Source organism: Eretmochelys imbricata, chromosome 3 (assembly GCF_965152235.1).
Source record: "Eretmochelys imbricata isolate rEreImb1 chromosome 3, rEreImb1.hap1, whole genome shotgun sequence".
NCBI lineage: Eukaryota > Metazoa > Chordata > Testudines > Cheloniidae > Eretmochelys > Eretmochelys imbricata.
This window is the reverse complement of record NC_135574.1, coordinates 157,952,286-157,971,236: the sequence shown is the minus strand read 5'-3', so window position 1 is coordinate 157,971,236 and position 18,951 is coordinate 157,952,286. Positions and strand designations below refer to the sequence as shown.

Sequence of the window (18,951 nt, the reverse complement as noted above, 5' to 3'; positions counted from 1 at the left end):
TTGTGGTCCACTATAATCCCCAGATCCTTTTAAGCAAAAAGACCACATAGGCAGTTTTTCCCCATTTTGTAACTCTGTTTGATTTTTCCTTCCTAAGTGAAGTACTTTGCACTTGTCTTATATGAATTTTATCTTGTTGAATTCAGACCAATTCGCCAATTTGTCAAGGTCATTTTGAATTTTAAACCTGTCCTCCAAAGTGCTTGCAACCTCTCCCTTGGTGTCGTCTGCAGATTTTATAAACATACTCTCTACTCCATTATCCAAGTCACTAATGTAACTATTGAATAGTACCAGATCCAGGACTGACCCCTACGGGATCCCACTAGATACGCCCTCCCAATTTCAGAGCAAACCATTGAGGCAAACCATTGAGGCATAACATTTTCTCTGCTTCAGACCAGTGTAATGGAACACTTTTTTTTTCCCCCCAGAGTCCTGAGGGGCCAAGATAATGCTGCAATTTCAACTTACATAAAAATCATTATCATAGTACATGATCTGATACAAAGGTCTTGGAAGGTAATAGTAGAAAGCAAATGGTATAAGGGAACAAAAAAAAGCTTATTTTTACACAGTCTGAAAGCTTTGTAAGGGCATTTTTGTTTAACCTATGAAATTGCATTTGGTTTGTAATTAAAACCATTTGCTTTAGTACTACATTTAGGTAGCAATTCTGCTATATTTACATTTTGTACAGTGAATGTATGAGTAAACCAGACCTTTCTATTTTAATCTCATTGATTGTTTTACAGTCATCTTTGTGTGAGATAATTTGGAGATCTTAAATATATCATAAATGCCTTGTCTGGTTTATTACTATACTAGAATACCTTTGTCTGACAGTTAAATTGCGTCTTTAGATATAAATACTTGGGGATTGAACCTGGTCTCGCAAGGCTGTGCTATCAGAATCTTGCCCTTATTTTCTCCTTACTTGGCTACAGTAACAATACTCTTCATTTTCAAAGCATTCTCTGAACATTGACTAACCCTCACAAAACCTGTCAAAGAAGACCAGTGTTGTATATTATTTACCGATGGGGAAACTGAGGAAGAGAGGCTAAATGAGGAGATTTTCAAAGGCACAAAGAGCAATTAGGCACCTAACATATCAAAAATCAATGGAAGTTAGATGCCTAACTGCCATTTGTGCCTTTGACAATCAGTCTGTGAGTGAATAGCCCCTAGGACACAGATGAAATCTAAGTCTGAGCAGGTATTACTAAAGTTTTCTAAAGTTTCTGGCTGTAGCGTTGGGCTCATACATCTTGACTAGATGTTTTACCCAAGTAAATTTCATCAGTGTAAATTTGTGTACCTCAACTTGTTTAAACCATGGGTTTTTTAAATCAATTTGTTCTGAATTCATTAGTTTCTTCTAGCTTGGGGAGAATATGGTGCTGCAGTCAAAATCCACTACAGATATCATATAGTCAGGGAAGTGTAGGTAGAAAAGTTAAGTCCTCCTAAATAGCCAAAATCCAACATAACCTTTACCTATATTAGATGCAAAAAATATTTTTTGCCATAATTAGATTTTAAAATGCATACATATGATATCATCCAAGAATTTCCTCTAATTATAATCCTTTCTTAAAAGTATATGCTGTAGTATAATCTTTTCATTGTTATTATACATGTATAAAGAAATTACTTTTAGCAAAGCCCATAGACATGTAATTATCCTTTTAAGTAGCTTTGTAGCCACAAAAACTTAGTGTGAGAAGGACTGTGAAGCAAGTTATAACTCCACAGTAAAACACACACAGTCATTACACCATAGTTAATTGCAGTTGGTAAGTATACATACTTTAAGAAAGGTTGGTCTAATTAACTTCTAAAAACCAGAGTTCTCAGGAAATTTTGCCTCAGGGTAATGGTATTGTTCAGTAAGGTGCAGTTTTTGGCTCAAAAGGTAATACAATGAAATGTGGGGTAGAGGAAACTTAATGTTTCGTTGTAGGCAAAATTAATGGATTATCTCATACACATACTTCATTAGGGATTTCTTATGTTACAGATGGACATTAGAATTCCATTGTCAGGCAGACAGAAAGTAAAACCTTATCCTTACAGTTGAGGCTAAGTAGCTTGTGTCCCAGAGAGCTTGTGAGAAAGCTTTTCTCTAACAACACACAGAGAAATCCAGAACAAGGACAATCTTCTTTAACTTGCATACTCAGAACACAGCAAATAGAGTTCCAATTACTGTCAGTGCCCCCAGAGAAAAGTCACTTGGAAAATAGAGTCCCATGCCACTTTCTGAAGAGCTTTTGTCTGCTCATATTTAATACTGAAGATACTTCCCTTTCTGAATACTTGTACTGAATAATTCCTGAATTCTTTTTCTCTGAATAAATTAATTAAAAGCACCATGATGTATGTGAATGGGATGTTTGCATAAATAATAGTGTGATTTATTTGATCTATCTCTTATAACTACAAGTAATTTTTTCTTAATTTTGTTCTAGTCTGCAGCAGACTTGATTTTTTTTTTCATTTGAACTTGGTGTGAAGAAACTTAAATGAGACTTCTCATTTTTCTTTATGCAGCAAGGCTGCCATTGCATCTGTGTTCTGAACACATCCCACGAAACTGATGTGAGACAGAGCTTGCTCTCAAACAGTTCATTACTATAAGGACGTGCCAAAATAAACTCTAATTGAGAACACTGTTTCCTCTCTACTTCTTCTCGTCTCTTAGTGGTAATTACTCTGATGTTGTTGTGGATACTGATATGACATTTATAAATGCAGCTTTTAAATCTAGCATAACGTAAGCGCTTCAGTTGTTGCTAACCAAAAAGATGAAATAGCAAGGAGATATGTGCCTGTTACATATTTACTTTGGCACATCCTTCTGGTGCTGCAGTGTCTAACAGAAAGTGACGATTACCATCTGTTCCCTCCTGTGTTATCATCAAAGATTCCCTTCTTCACTGAGAATCAGCTCTTCATAGGGAGATTCTATCCCTTTCTTCATGGCACAATTCTTTTTTTTTCAACAAACATTCCTGTTTTTTACTCCCAGCTTTACACTGTTATTCTCTCTGTCCCTTTCTGCTTGGAACTATCCCATTACTTTAAATCCCCCAGGCACATCCTCATCTTCACCCTCCTGCAAATGTTTCCTTAAAGTAAACCAATGTCTTCCAGTAATCCTTTCCTTATTCTCACCAATAATTTCTCCACACCTTTCCTTTGCTGAACTGTTGTCCTATGTCTTGTCTTCTCCCTGCTAATCTTAGATTATAACTCCACATGGTATGAAAAGTTATTAATTCTGCAAAACACCCTGTACATTGCTACATATTCTGCTATATAAATGATTACTAATGGATGAGCAGGTTTTACTGACTTAGTTTGCTAATGGCGGTGGGCTAAGAAGAGGTTTATAGATTCAGTGAATGAGAAATACGTTCTCACTCTCTGATCTGCTTGGAATCATCATAAAGAATTAGCAAATGAATATCACACTGTATACAGAGGACGCATACATGCACGCAATCACAACTAATACCAATTTGCATAGAATCTATTGGGAAGCTTTCGAATTGATACTACCAACACAGGGGAGAAAGAATAAGAGCCTGGAAGAATATGACCCCTATTAGACACAGGACTCTGGGTTTGGGAGACCTAGATTCTATTTTCAGCTTTTCTCTCAGATTTTCTGTTAATGTTTTGGGATCACTTATTGACTTGAGTCTGAATTTTAATTTAATATCATGCAATAGTGTTGGGCTCTATGCCTCAGTTTTCCTACTTGTAGCAGGCAGATATTAATGTACCTCAGAGTGATGTTGAGGCAAACTTCGTTAGTCTTTGTAAAGTGCTTTGAGATTCTGATGGAAGGAGCTATGGCAGTGTGGATTATTAATATTTCTTTTCATATATTAAAACCTAACAGTTAAAGTAAGGATCAAGATGTGGTGGTCCTTTCTGGCCTTAAACTCTGACTTTAAAACAGTTCTTTGGGGAGTTTATTTTTGGTTTATGGGGTTTTCTAGGTGAATCTTGGTTGGGTTTTGTTGCTGATTTTTACATGCATATTGCATTCTTTTTTGTTTACTTGTAACTTTTGTTTTTAGTTATTACTGTTTAGGTGTCCAAAAGTGTCAGCCCTCGGCACTCACAGGCTACATCTTAGCAAAATTATTTCACATTGATTTTTGTGTACTGAATTGTATTGACTGAACTGTACTATTTTGTAAGGATCAGGAAACGTGTACGTTTAGCAATTAAAGGACCCAATCCTGCAAGCCTTCTGCATGGAACTCCCTGGAGCATCAGTGGAGGTCACATATGGGGGATTTGCAGTACTGAACCCAAGCTGACATAATTGTGTAAAGTTATATTCCTGAGTTGAGACCATATAATACATCATGTTTACTTATATGGCTGGAATGTTGAAATTGGAGTTAAAGGTAGCTGTTTCAGAGTAACAGCCGTGTTAGTCTGTATTCCCAAAAAGAAAAGGAGGACTTGTGGCACCTTAGAGACTAACCAATTTATTTGAGCATAAGCTTTCGTGAGCTGCTCACGAAAGCTCATGCTCAAATAAATTGGTTAGTCTCTAAGGTGCCACAAGTCCTCCTTTTCTTTTTGCAAAGGTAGCTGTGTTAATTAAAAGCACCCATAACTGGATTACACTGAAGAGTATACGACAGCAATTTGTTATAAAGTTGTATAAAAGCAGCACGTGAAAGACAAGACGTTAATCATTGAATACTGGATGATCTACTGGAAAATGTTATACAATAGTGAATTTTCCTGGGAAATAGAGGAGGGGTAAACCTGTTGGAGATGACTCGTGAAACGCCCATTCCTGATTAAAACCCTGGTGTGTGTATGTGCGTGCGCTCCTGTGTATATGTGGAGCCAGATTCTGTCCTTCGTGGAGTCTGTGGGGGCTGCGAAAGTAATGTAACTGAGAGGAAACTTTTGTCTGTATTATTTGCTAAATAAAGGGGGTGTCAATAGTATTTTGTGCCAGACTATTTTACTAGAGTAATTCCATAGAGGCGCTTTTCTATGTGGGTGTGAGAAACTGTATGCGTTTGCTCTTTTGGGGGTTACAGTCAGAAGTTTATTAGTGGGATAATGGAAATTAAAATCCTACTCGATCCAGCCCGTGTTGTTGGGTATAAAACCGATTACTGTAGAGTCATGACAAATTCCAAATAAATTTTCCACCCTGGTGGATTGTGCCAAAAACTGTTTGACTGAACTCTGGCACTGCAGAAATCCTCCAGTAGCTGCTGTGTGTATGTTGTCCCAAATAGAAATGTTTGAAAATAGAGAAATGTATACATATTTCAAAGACAAGGCTTGATCTTGATCCTGGATCACTGTTATACATGTGCAGAGATGATAGGTCAGATTTTGCCCTCTGACTCCATGTAGCCCCACAGACTTTTATTGGATTCAGTGGGGTTGCAGAGATATAATCAAGGGCACAACCACAAGTACAGCGTTTTAAGCACAGATGCACAATGCCAACTAATGTTTGGATACAAATGTTTGAATTTGTAACTCTGCATTTGGAACACATCAATAATAACTTTTAAAATCACATGTGCTGTTGTTTTTTGGTTTTGGTTTTTACTTAAGACTGAAAAACACACCTGTAATTTTGTTGCTTTTATAATTAGAAGGTTGTCAGATAATAGTAATGTATTAAACTCAACCCTGCTCACTGATTTGTGGTTTGTTTTTTTCCCCCCACTTTTTCTCCTGGGTGGTCCTCTGAATTCCTGAGACCCAGGTATTGGAAAACCATTCCCAGAGAGTAGTTATCAGTGGTTCAGAGTCATGCTGGAAGAGCATAACAAGTGGGGTCCCATAGGGATCAGTCCTGGGTCCGGTTCTATTCAGTATCTTCATCAGTGATTTAGATAATGGCATACAGAGTACACTTATAAAGTATCAGGGGGTAGCCATGTTAGTCTGTAGCCACAAAAACAACGAGGAGTCTGGTGGCACCTTAAAGACTAGCAGATTTATTTGGGCATAAGCTTTCGTGAGTAAAAAACCCACTTCTTCAGATGAATGGAGACTTATAAAGTTTATAAGCTTATAAAGTTTATAGATGATCCCAAGCTGGGATGGGTTGCAAGTGCTTTGGAGGATAGGTTCAAAATTCAAAATGATCTGGACAAACTGGAGAAATGGTCTGAAGTAAATAGGATGAAATTCAATAAGGACAACTGTAAAGTACTCCATTTAGGAAGGAACAATCAGTTGCACACATACAAAATGGGAAATGACTGCCTAGGAAGGAGTACTGCGGAAAGGGATCTGCGGGTCATAGTGGACCACAAGGTAACTATAGGTCAACAGTGTAACTCTGTTGCAAAAAAAGCAAACATCTTTCTGGGATGTATTAGCAGGAGTGTTGTAAGCAAGACACGAGAAGGATTTCTTCTGCTCTACTCCGCGCTGATTAGGCCTCAGCTGGAGTACTGTGTCCAGTTCTGGGCATCACATTTCAGAAAGGATGTGGACAAATTGGAGAGAGTCCAGCGAAGAGCAACAAAAATGATTAAAGGTCTAGAAAACATGACCTGTGAGGAAGATTGAAAAAATTGGGTTTGTTTAGTTTGGAAAAGAGAAGACTGATAGAGGACATGATAATAGTTTTCAAGTATGTAAAAGGTTGTTACAAGGAGGAGAAGGGAAAAATTGTTTTTCTTAACCTCTGAGGATAGGACAAGAAGCAATGGGCTTAAATTGCAGCAAGGGAGGTTTAGGTTGGACATTAGGAAAAACTTCCTAACTGTCAGGGTGGTTAAGCACTGGAATAAATTGCCTAGAGAGGTTGTGGAATCTCCGTCATTGGGGATTGTTAAGAACAGGTGTCAAGGCTGATTCCCCACTTTGGCACTTCGAGTGCAGAAGGTGGGGGCCTGCAAGGATTCTAAAAATTAATACTTGCCACTCCAGGCTTGTATTAAACTCCCAAAGTTACAGCTTTTCTCTGACCTTGGATTGGTAGATGCTGCCACCACCCAAGTGCAGAACCCCTTTGAGAGACCAGGAAGGCTCACTTGGGAATTCCTGTGGGGTACCCTCAAGTCCTTTCACCCCCGCTCCCTTCTGGAGAATAGCTGAGAAAAGAGGAAAAAAATAAATCAGCTGTTGCCACCAGCTAATTAAACAACATGTGCACAAACCTCTTAAGACACAAAAATCCAATTATGTTCTTAAAAATGGTAAATTTTATTAATTAATAAAAATATACATCAGGGAACTTAGGCAAAAAAGCACTACAAGGATTAAGCATCAAGAATAGCTTTCTTTAAAGGTTACAAGTAAAACAAAAAGCACGTGGGATTAGCACAGAGGAATCCACAAGCCACAACGAAATAAAAGGAATAAACCTAATCGCATCTTCCTAGACATTTCCTGATCTACTTACATATCTGGGATTTTTAAATGAGTAGTTTCTAGGTCTGATACTGATGATTTTTTCATACCTAGCCCAAGCTCTTACAGCATAGGTCTGTCCTGTCCGCTTCTCCCTGAAAAACAACCACAGACAGACAAAATGGGAGTCTTGTTTCAATTTTAAAAAGTTCTAGCCTTCCCACTGGCTCTCTTGGCCAGGTGCCCACTCACTTCCTTTTACCTATGCATAGCAGTGAGACTTTTTAACCCTTTAAAGGTAGAGCAATTAAAGAACAGCTACTAAGAGGGATTTTATAGCTACTGGCTGGCTGTGTGTCTATAAAAGGGAGCTACTCCCCCCCTCCCCTCCTTTCATTTATCACAACAGGTTAGACAAATACCTGTCAGGAATGGTAGATAATACTTAGTCCTGCAATAAGTGTAGGGGACTGGTCTAGATGACCTCTCGAAGTCCCTTCCAGTTCTATGATTCCCCCACTTTTCTGCTGCTTGTTCCTTCAAGGATCTACATTGTGACAAAACTAGTTCCAGTCAAATAGGGGCTCCTTCTGGAGCAAAAAAATAGCACTTCTGAATCAGGCAGCAGATTACAATTTAGCATCAGAAGAGCACACTGGAAAATAAGATACCTGCCCTGCTCCTGACTTGTTATAGCTGCAGAACATTGTCAAGCACTCCCAGCGATTTAGTTGAGCAAGTTCAAGCTGATGTATCCCTTTACGTTTTTAAACCCTGTAATAAGATTTTTGTCCCATTAGATATATTGGCAAAGAGCGATCTGTCTGGAGAGGTACTACTGTAAGGGCTTGTTGTAAATACAGGGACTGAATGAAAGTGTGTTATTAATAAAACATAAGGAGTGTTTATATAACAGCATGAAAATACATTGAAACTTAAATAACTTCCAAATTGAATTATTTTTCCAGCACAGCAGTTACAGACCAATCAATGCAACTTGCATTTAACAGAGTCATGATGCTATGTGTGCTTGCAGTAACCTCACAGTCTGCTGGTAAATAAAAACTAGTGACAACAAAACATATTAAATCAGTGTCGTCATCAATCTCAGATATCTGATTGAAAGTAGCGAGCTCTGTCTTAAGGCTAATGCTCCATCCATATAGTAGTTTACATTCTTGGGCGAATGTGATGAACAGCACCTCTCAGAACCATATGTGTTGCATATTATATGTGCTGCAATATCTGGGCGAAGTAGGGGAAGTAATCCTTTATATTTTTAGATTGGCATTCTGTTGGGGGGGGGGGGAAAGAGCTTTAGCTCTGAGACTCACTAACATGAATTTTAAAGTCCTGCTGGTCACTTACCCATCCTGTTGTAAATTTTCTGCAAAGGCAGGCTGTTTGTCTTTCTTTTTCCCTTAATGTTATTTTATCTGATTTTTAAAAATAACTTGTTGGCTTTTTGTTGTTGCTAAGAATAGCAGTGTTACCTTTAGGAACCTCCATTTCAGTCCAGGCTTGACCAAGTCTATGGCAGTTTGAGGTGCAGCAGGGTACATTTCACTATGCTCTCAGAACTCTGCACCTTGGTGGGACAGGGTCCCAGCAGTAAGCATTGGAAGTACAATGCATCATTCTGTCTTTCTTTCTCCAACTTAATCTAACTCTAAGAATTATTTTAACAATCTGAGATTCATCAGATAAAGAAAAATGACTTATTTCAAGGGTGCATATGGAGAAGACCATTTTGTTTTGTAATGTACCCAGGAAAGTTCAGCTCAGATGCAACATCTGGCTGTCAGCTTAGTTTCTAGCCCGCTTGATTGAAGCACAAAGAATTGAAATGATTTCTCCTTGGCTAACACAGTGAGACAATGGTTCAGTTAATATTATAAACCAAGACTTCCTTTGCTTCCTGATCTCTGCAAGGGCCACTAGAAACCATTTGGTTGTCTTAATCATGAATGCTTAATATTAATGCTTCCCACCATGCCCACTGAATGAAGAAAGAATTGGATAAGGATGGGTAGAGCAGAATGCGTCTAATTCATTGTTCGGATATGACTTGTAGGAACACTACCAAAACAAAAGCACCAAAAAAAAAAAAAAAAAGTTGTGGAACTAATATGATGTTTGTAACCATTACATTATTCACTCTACTTGTGTGGTTGATCCCTTTCCTCTGTCCTTTGTCTGTTTAAATGTTCATTTCTTTAGGGAAAGGACTGTCACTTATTCTATGTATGTACAGTAAGCTAGGACAGTAGAGCCCTGTTCTTGACTGGCCCTTGTGAAAATGGATCCTAACAATGTAGTGCTTTAACTTTCCTTGATCTATATGCATGCTGAATTTGTTTTATTGAAAGTTTTACAAAGCCTAGTGTTGTTAAAAGAAACCCCTGGTATGAATATTAAAAAATAGAGGGTTTTTTTAATTGTGACTTAAACATTCCTGTGCAGCGTCTGCAGATATTTCAGTATTGGATTAGTGCACTAGATTCAAAATGTGAAACTGACCATAAACAAAAATGAATGTGAACAAGAGTTCATTCAATGAAATTAAAGGTAACAAACTTAAAACCGTTAAAAGGAAATACTCCCCCCTCTCCCCCACAAAGCACAGTAAAACTTTGGAACTAATTGCCACTAGGCATCATTGAAGCCAACAGCTTAACAGGGTTTAAAAAAGGATGAGACACTTGTATGGATAATGAGAACATCCACAGTTACATTTATATTTATTGTAAGAGACAAACTCTTCCAGGCTTAAGGCACTAACTGATGGGAGTTAGGAGGAAAGTCCCCCTGTGGGTAAGGGGGTGCTTATGGTGCTTGCTGCTGTTGGAGACAGGATATCAGAGTAGACGTAATCTGATGTCATATGGCAATTCCTATGTTCCCATGACACTGTTCAGTCTATTTTTACTGTACAAATGGAGTGAAATGGAAACCAAAGTGAGAATATGGTGAAAACTAACTAGATTTTAATATTCACTTTTAATCATTTAAAGTGTTGTAAGGAAATGGTTTTTTTTAAATGGGATTTTTAAGCAGACAATATCCATTTTCAAATGGATGAGTTTTTATAAAAATTAAAAAAAACAAAAAAAAAGTACTGTCTTTGTTACTTTATTTAGCTATTAAGAATATGTCTTAAAATGTGTTTTTGAAAGGAGCAAAACAAAAACATAATTTTTTGCTAGACTGCTCAGAAGATGGTACCATCTAGGATATTTATTTAAACAATATCCATGAAGGGTCATTCATTCTGGGGAATAGTTAATTTCCAGACTGTAAATACATTACTGGAGGATGAATGGAAAGATCTCTTTCTAAGATCTGGCATTGAGCCACTACAAAAAATAAATAATGTTAGCTCGCTTTGAAGTTGTAATGTCAAAGGCAACATGCCAACAATGCCACATGAAGAGATCTTCAAGATTAAAAACACTAACAGTTTATTGTTTACATCTCTGAAAAATACAAGAACATTAATGTAGCATCAGAAAAGTTAAAGAAGAAATAAGTGTAATGAATCCTTCCCTTACCAAGAGAGAGCTAAAACAAGTGTAAAGGGGTTTTAACTTTTATCTCTGGGGAAAGCACTGTCTAGCTGTTAGAGGAAAAGATTCTGGCCCAGATTCTCAGCCTTGCCGAAGATGGTTTGCACTGCTCCAGTAGCACAAAGCAGTTTTAAAGAACTGGCCTGAGTAGCAAACTGGGGAATCTGCAAGGGCTGTAAAGCTGGTTTAGTTGGCTCTATACCATCTCCTTCTGGCTCACACCACCCAGCACAGGGAGCATGAGGTGGCAGGGGGCATATGCTGTGCTCTAGCAATCTGTCACTAACATAATGGTTTTATTGGAGGCCATTACAAGCCAGTGCAGGTTAGAACAGCTCTGTGTCACTTTGCCCGATCTCAATCAAGCAAAGTTCAGGATTGGGGCCTCTTTGTTCTTATATACCACAGTGATTGGGAGTTTTATACGTACTTCCAAGAGGACTGAGAGGTGGACACTGAATATAGAGAGCAACTTAAGGTCTGTGTCTTGAAATGCAAACCCCTCCTTTTGGTTGGTCTTTGCTACCTTAGAGATTACTTCTCCCTTTATAACCAGTACCTCCCATGACAGCTACATTTAACTGACACCATTACCCTTTTGACCAATAGGGGAAGACCTGTGTAGTGAACAGAACTTTCACAGGTGCTGAATGTGCTTTATGGAACTAACTACCAGATAAGACCAGAATAACCTCTTACCTCAGTGTGTTTGGAATGAAGTGCAAAACAAATGTCTTTGAATTGGCTTTTTGGTAGCAAGTTCTTCATGTACTCTTGCACAGACACAGAATACACCCACACAATTTTAAAAAGTCTGACTATTTAAGGTTTTTTGCCCTACAGGTGGAGATTGGAGAGGAGAAGAGAGTTTATTTTGTTTTAAACTTTTGTGAGGCATTTGGTTACTATTGTGATGGGGCCATATAGATTCCTAGACAGTCCAGAATAGAACCCATAACTGAGTTGTGGTGTGACCTGGGGTAAGTCACTTCATTTCTCTGTGTCTCAGTTTCACCATCTATTATATAGTGATGATATTTACAAGCCTCTGCCAAATTCTTTACTATTTTTAAATGGCTCTTCAGTTCTGACATGCAGCACCACTGCTATCCTAGAATAGAATATCAGAGTTGGAAGGGACCTCAGGAGGTCATCTAGTCTAACCCCAATTTTTGCCCCAGATCCTTAAATGGCCCCCTCAAGGATTGAACTCACAACCCTAGGTTTAGCAGGCCAATGCTCAAACCACTGAGCTATCCCTCCCTCCTAAAATGAATGCTCTTGAAGAAAGGCTACTAAAATGTTTTATATTGGATGATTTTTATGGGGACTAACTTCCTGTCTGAAATGCTGAAACTGCCATGTAATCCGGAGTTTGTGTGCAAACCTGGGGAGAATCTGGGTTAGGACTCTGAATATTGTGGCTAAGAGAAATTAGCACTTCCTCAAAGGATACAGAGGTATTTATAGATTTCAGAGTAACAGCTGTGTTAGTCTGTATTCCAAAAAGAAAAGGAGTACTTGTGGCACCTTAGAGACTAACCAATTTATTTGAGCATAAGCTTTCATGAGCTACAGCTCACTTCATCAGATGAAGTGAACTGTAGATCACGAAAGTTTATGCTCAAATAAAGAGGTATTTATGGAATTTTGGCTGAAACTGGTCAGCTGATTCAATCCTTAACTTGCCTTTAATTTCCATTTTCTAGGCTGAGAGGGTTTCTGAGGAATTTAAGGTCAATTTGAAAAGTTACAACATTTGCATGTGAACCTTATGCATCCTTAAAACTTGTGGATGTATGCACACAAGTATCTGATTTTTCTCCAAATGCTGTTTTTATGGGTGCTAATTATGCCAGCACAATCTATATGCCAGTCTTTGCAAAGTTGACCCCAGAGGTTTCAACAACATCTCCTGCCTTACAAGAATTTTAAAGGACATTGATCAATTTTAGCCCTCAGGTAACTGGGTGAACTCTCTTAAGTTAGATGCTGCAGTTCTTGTTTAGCTTCAGGGATGAATTTGGCCCAGCATTTTCAGTGAATATTTTATTTATCCCCTAGAGCAATTTCAAAGCATCAAATCACTGTATGCAACAACAGCAACAACTACAACAAAAACCCTTCCAGCGCTGGAGAGAGTATGGAATAGTATGTGTCATAAACAATGTCTGCCATATAGAACAGTTTTGAAATAATTAATATTTCAAGAATAATTCCTCAAGCATGATGGGTCTTTCAAATGTGACATACTTTAAAAACAAAAAAACAAAACCCCAAACCGCCGCACACACATTTCTTGTATTTAAAAGGCTGCTCAGAAATATTAATATTAAAGAGAAACTGCTTTGGTTTTGTTTTTTTTTTACTTGAGGCACAAAACAGTTTAAAGATGTTCCAAATGGAATTGTTTAATATTTTAAGTATTCTATATCTAGTGCTCTTAAAAAAGTACAACCAGCCTGAAGCCAGAATTATGGAATTAAGAAAGGGTGAAACCAGAGCGGCTTTGGTTTGACAAAATTTCATCACTTGGGGAGGTGTTTTGGATCCTGGAGTCTATGTACTTTTTTTCTTTTGGAGGGTCTACAAGAAAGCAAAGGGGGGGACGCCTTCTGAACACTTCAACCTCAGTCTACGTTTTACATTGTTGAAGTCTGGGAGGTAGTATAGTAAATGTAGAATATCTTTTTTCCCAGCAGCTTTCAAGGATGCAAGATTGTCTGCTTCAGTGTTCTTCACTAGTTTAGTGTGCTAAAATGAGGTATGGGTCTGTGCAAGGATCTGAAGCCTTGATGTATGTATTCTGTGAATTTTCAGGGATAAGCTGAGAGGTTCAAGTGACTAATAATATTTTTGTACAGGTCGGTAGTGACCAAAAGTTACAGCAATCTGATGATATAGCCACCGTATCTACCGTGTTATAATATGATTGTGCCACAGCATAGATGGGCTTCTAGCTACTTACATTAATTTTGAAAGTGGGACTTAGGCTCCTAAATTATGTAAGCTCTTTTGAAAATTGTATGTGACATGCCTCAATCAGTTAACAACAGGGTTGTGCAAATTTTCTCTTGCAGTTGCAGTCATTATGTTCGTTGAAATATTCCTGACACTGGCCTTGGGGACCATCGTCTATCTGTTCCTTTCCAGAAAGAAGGAGGAGACGCTACCCATTGAAGAGGAATGGTGGGGCAAAGGGCAGAAACCTGACTCAGAAGAAGATACAACTGTTCGTCCATTTAAGGTGGAAACCACAGAAGCAGAGCTGAATGTAAGGAAACATTTCTTCTGGGGAGAGGAGAGTATGAAATGGCAGAATAAATGCATGTTTTGTTTTGGAGTGATTTTAAATTAAACCAGTAACTAACTTTATAGAAGTGAAATAGAGCTATTGAAATTGAGGCCTGATGCACAAATCTTAATAGCAAGGGACTTTCCCTTGCTCTCAAAAAAGTAGTAGTGATAAGTAGACTTCTGTATCCCAATGTTTTGTTTTGTTCCCAGCTGGCTGCTAACATGTTAGTGTATGAACCTATTTTGTGGAGTCTGATCATTCTAGAAAATATAGCACAGAAAAGTGGAATTTGGTTTTAGTGATCATTCAACTCTGTGCTGCTGTACTTGCCCCTCCCTCAGAGTGATTTAGATCAGTGGTTTTCAAACTGCGGGTCGCGACCCAGCACTGGGTTGCGGCATGTCAGGCACTGGGTCGCAGCAGATTGGTCAGCACTGCCGACCGGGACGTTAGAAGTCCCGCTGGTGGTGCTGCCCGGCTAAGGCAGGCTAGTCCCTACATGTTCTGACACCGCGCTGCGCCCCGGGAGCAGCCAGCAGCAGGTCTAGGCAGGGGGGCCACGGGGTTCTGTGGGCTGCCCCTGCCCCAAGCACCGGCTCCGCACTCCCATTGTCTGGGTGGGGGGGTGCCTGCAGGCGACAGCCGCGCGGAGCTGCTTGTGCGCTTGCACCTAGGAGCTAGATCTGCTGCTGGCTGCTTCTGGGGTGCAACGCAGTCTGCGGTGACAGGACAGGCAGGAAGTCTGCCTTAGCACCCCCCCTGTGCCGCTGACCTGGAGCCGCCCAAGGTAAGCTTACGCCCCAATCCCCTGCCCCAGCCCTGAGTCCCCCCCCGAAACCCAGAGCCCCTTCCTGCACCCCAAACCACTCATCCCCAGCCCCATCCCAGAGCCTGCACCCCCAGCCGAGAGCCCTGACACCCTCCCGCACCCCAACCCCTGCCCCAGCCCAGAGCCCCCTCCTACATACTGATCCCTCATTCCTGGCCCCAGCCACAGCCCTCACCCCAACCCTCTGCCCCAGTCCTGAGCCCCCCCACATCCCAAACCCCTCATCCCCAGCTCCATTACGTCGTGGGCATCAACAATTTTCTTCAACTGGGTCGCCAGAAAAAAAGTTTGAAAACCACTGATCTAGATAATAAAAGACAGATTGGGCAAATGTCTTTAATTTACTCATTTCAGAAGCAGATAAGAATTTCTCACCTTTTTGAGTGCCACTTGGCTGCAAGTAAAGAACAGCAACAGCACAGCTCTTGAAAATGTTAGTTAAAGCCTTTTATAGGATGACTGACCCGCCTTGGCATTAAAACACTGATACCATGGTAATGAGTACAGTGAAAATATGTAGGTGGTGGAATCTTGCAAGTGATAGAGATTTTGCTTTTACATGTACATGTTTGTACATATTTGGGAAACTTGCAGATTTATAGAGCTGCTTGGTGTGATTATTCAAATGTTATACAAAAAATGGGGTTGTCCCTATTGTTCCTTATAACAGGTTTCTATTTCTTTTATTTGTCGTGGCTTCTATAACTCTTACCTTCTTCCACTTCTGGGTTTAAATAGAAGGTGGCCTCTTAAATGTTCTCTTCCGTTGTATGGTATAATTGTGGATAGCTGCTTACTTGAGGGTTGCCTCTAAATTAAATACAGTTTTGTCTTATGTAAAAGCTATTGTAAAATAACAACCCAGCAGCAATAAATGATATTGGTTGGGCATAAATAAGGCCTTGTCTAGACTAGGATTTAAAGTTGTGATGTTAGCACGTTAGCTAACACATTTTATATAAATCTAGGTTAGACAAGTCACTTTACCTTCAACACCTGTTAAAGCCTGGAGAACACCTCCTGAAGTCCCTTCCAACCCTGATATTCTATTCTATGAGTTAAAACCTAGAGAAAGCCTGGACTCATACTTGGCCAGTTTAGTACATGCTAAAGTATACACTGCCTTGTCTACCCTAGACTTTTAAAAAACATTTTAGCTAACATCACAACTTCAAATCCTTGTCTACGCAAAGCCTAACCTTTCTGTGAATGTGTGCATATAATTCCTGTTAGCTGCAATAGGAGTTATCCATGTACATTGACATCAGAAAGTACTTCCCAACCCCCCCATAATTGCAAGTATGAGAAGTCTCTTGCTACATACAGGCTGCTTGTCTCTACTGAGTGATTATTAGCTGACTGTACCATATCTGCAGCATTCCACATGAGCCCTGAATCCACATTAGGAGGGTCACTTTTGTAGACTCAACAAATCCACCAAAATAAATTTTCAGGGAAAATATCCAGCTCACTGACTCAAGGGAGCAAAGGAAAGGGATTTGTTGGAGTTCCATGTGTAATGGGATTGCAGGACTGAGCTCCAACGGCAGGATTTTCCAAAGTACCTAAGTAACATGGAGCACAAGTACCATAGGAAGGAAATGGAATTTGTATTCCTAAATCACTTTAGGTTTTGAAAATCCCACCCTAAAGCACCTTATTCAGTACCCAAATACATGGAAAAGGGAAGGAATCAGTGTGACAGAATGGGAGCGAGCACTGTAAAGAAGACTCTTTGATCTCCTGCCCATTAGGTGCTCGAAAAAGACTGTTCTCTTCCCCTGTGGTCTGACTGAACAAGGACAGCCAAGACAGTGTGACAGGTATGCTACAGTCAGGAGAGAAAGGGCAGGGCTTTAACAAGGGGAGAGGGCATTGACGGGGGCTCTAAAAGTACATCAGCAAAGCAGTAAATTACACAAGTATCACAGGTTTCAGAGTAGCTGCCGTGTTAGTCTGTATTTGCAAAAAGAAAAGAAGTACTTGTGGCACCTTAGAGAGTAACAAATTTATTTGAACATAAGCTTTCGTGAGCTACAGCTCACTTCGTCTGAATGCATCCGATGAAGTGAGCTGTAGCTCACGAAAGCTTAGGCTCAGATAAATTTGTTAGTCTCTAAGGTGCCACAAGTCCTTCTTTTCTTTTTACAAGTATCACAGGAGGTTTTATTTTCACTTCAGTTACTATTTTGCATGACAATAAATTAGGAAATGTGCCAAGTAAAACACATAAGAGGATCTATAGTATCTTTATCTTATCATCCTTCCTCTTCTCTTTTCCCTTCAACCTATTTCTCTTCTTGTTTACTTTAGGATTTATTTAGAAGACTTGATCAGGCTCGATTCACTGAGCCCCTGGAGAACAGTTGCTTCCAATATGGATTTAACTCCGTTTATCTCCGGAAAGTCGTCTCCTACTGGAGAAATCAGTTCAACTGGAAGAAGCAAGTGGAAGTTCTCAACAAATTCCCGCAATTCAAAACTAAGATTGAGGGTGCGTGGCTTTGCCCTGAAAAGAGCATGTGATAAAATTTAAAGATCATATCTAGCCTGTTGGAATCATTCCAGTGCCATTTAAAACTGGCCAGTTATAACGCCTATTTCTGAGAGGTTTAAAATGAAAATTCTAGCAGATACTGATGCATAGTGGTGCTGATTGTTCTGTTGTTAACATAACTTTGCTGAGGGGAGGTTCTAATGCCATGAAATAAAGATACTTGAGCAGTCCCGTTAAGATCGGAATGCTGCATGTGAGTAAGGTTTGCAGGATCAGGCTTTGCACTTCAGTGCACGACTGCTATAAACTACTTAATACCAGTAGTTTGGTGCATCCATTGCCATTAGAAGGAGTGACACCAAGAAACCCAAATCTTGGTGCTAAGGTTAAACCCCAAGAGTGGCTGCATCTGCAGTGAGAAATATAGGGATGTCTCCCACCATGGTGGTAGCATTGGTACTAGCTGTGGTGGGAGCAATAGTGTTGACTGACTGCTCAGAGGTTTGCCACTGTGTCATGTAACCTTACTTCTGAGTAGGTCTCGGTGCCACAGTGGTAAAAATGCTAGTGGCCAGGCTATACAAACTTGCCCTCCATAGCTAGTATCAGTGAAACTGCACCACTGCTACAGCAATGTGAGAAATTTCCCTGAATGTCTCAGTTTAAACAAGGCCAAAGAGTGCCAAATGGAGTCCTCTGATGCATGCACAGATTTTCTATTGAGGTCACTGGGAGCCAAGTACAAGTGTCTTAAGGCAGAATTTGACCTTAAGACTTTAAAATACCAATTTGTTCTCAAGCCTGCAAAATATCAAAATCATCCTTTGTATCATCCACAGATTCCTTACCTTCGTTCCCTGTCCTATTTTATCTTATGTACCTGTCCAGCCACCATCAGTACCCATAGGTTCTATATCTCGGTAACCCTCCCTAGGACTAAGGTCTAGATGTAGCTCCCTATCGTGGATCCCATCAGATTTTCTGCAGTGCAAATTCAGGTGATCACTGCCCCATAACAACTGCTCGGGCTCCCTCCACTGCACTCTCTGTCAGCCCAGGAACACAGAACCATGTTTCCCTTTGTAGCAATTTAATGTGCTTCTGGCACTTGGTGACTGAGCTAGCTTATTCTGTTTATTTATTTAAATACATCAAAGGGACCTCTTGAAAGTGACTGGGGAGATTTTGAGATTTACCAGTCATTGCCTAATGGAAGCTTTGAAATGCTTGGGAGCAGAGTAATGCTTTATATGTTTGTGTGCTTTTTGGGTACAAGGTGTAGATTCAGGTCAAAGCAGACAATTGTCCCATATTAAGAAATCTATGAAAGCAAAATTCAAGCTTAAGATGATGCCTTTTTTTATTTGAACCTATAAATACATGTTGTTAG

General features: G+C 39.6%; 1 protein-coding gene across 5 annotated transcripts in view; it reads left to right on the top strand.

Moving 5' to 3' along the window:
* EPHX1 (epoxide hydrolase 1) overlaps window positions 1–18,951 on the top strand; it is a 47,093-nt gene that overhangs the window by 12,840 nt on the left and 15,302 nt on the right. For all 5 annotated transcript variants that reach the window (XM_077813681.1, XM_077813682.1, XM_077813685.1 and 2 more), the window contains 2 exons: window positions 14,018–14,211; window positions 17,378–17,558. In XM_077813681.1, coding sequence (XP_077669807.1) covers window positions 14,029–14,211; window positions 17,378–17,558 — 364 coding nt within the window. In that variant the 5' untranslated portion in view covers window positions 14,018–14,028. The remainder of the gene's footprint in view (window positions 1–14,017; window positions 14,212–17,377; window positions 17,559–18,951) is intronic.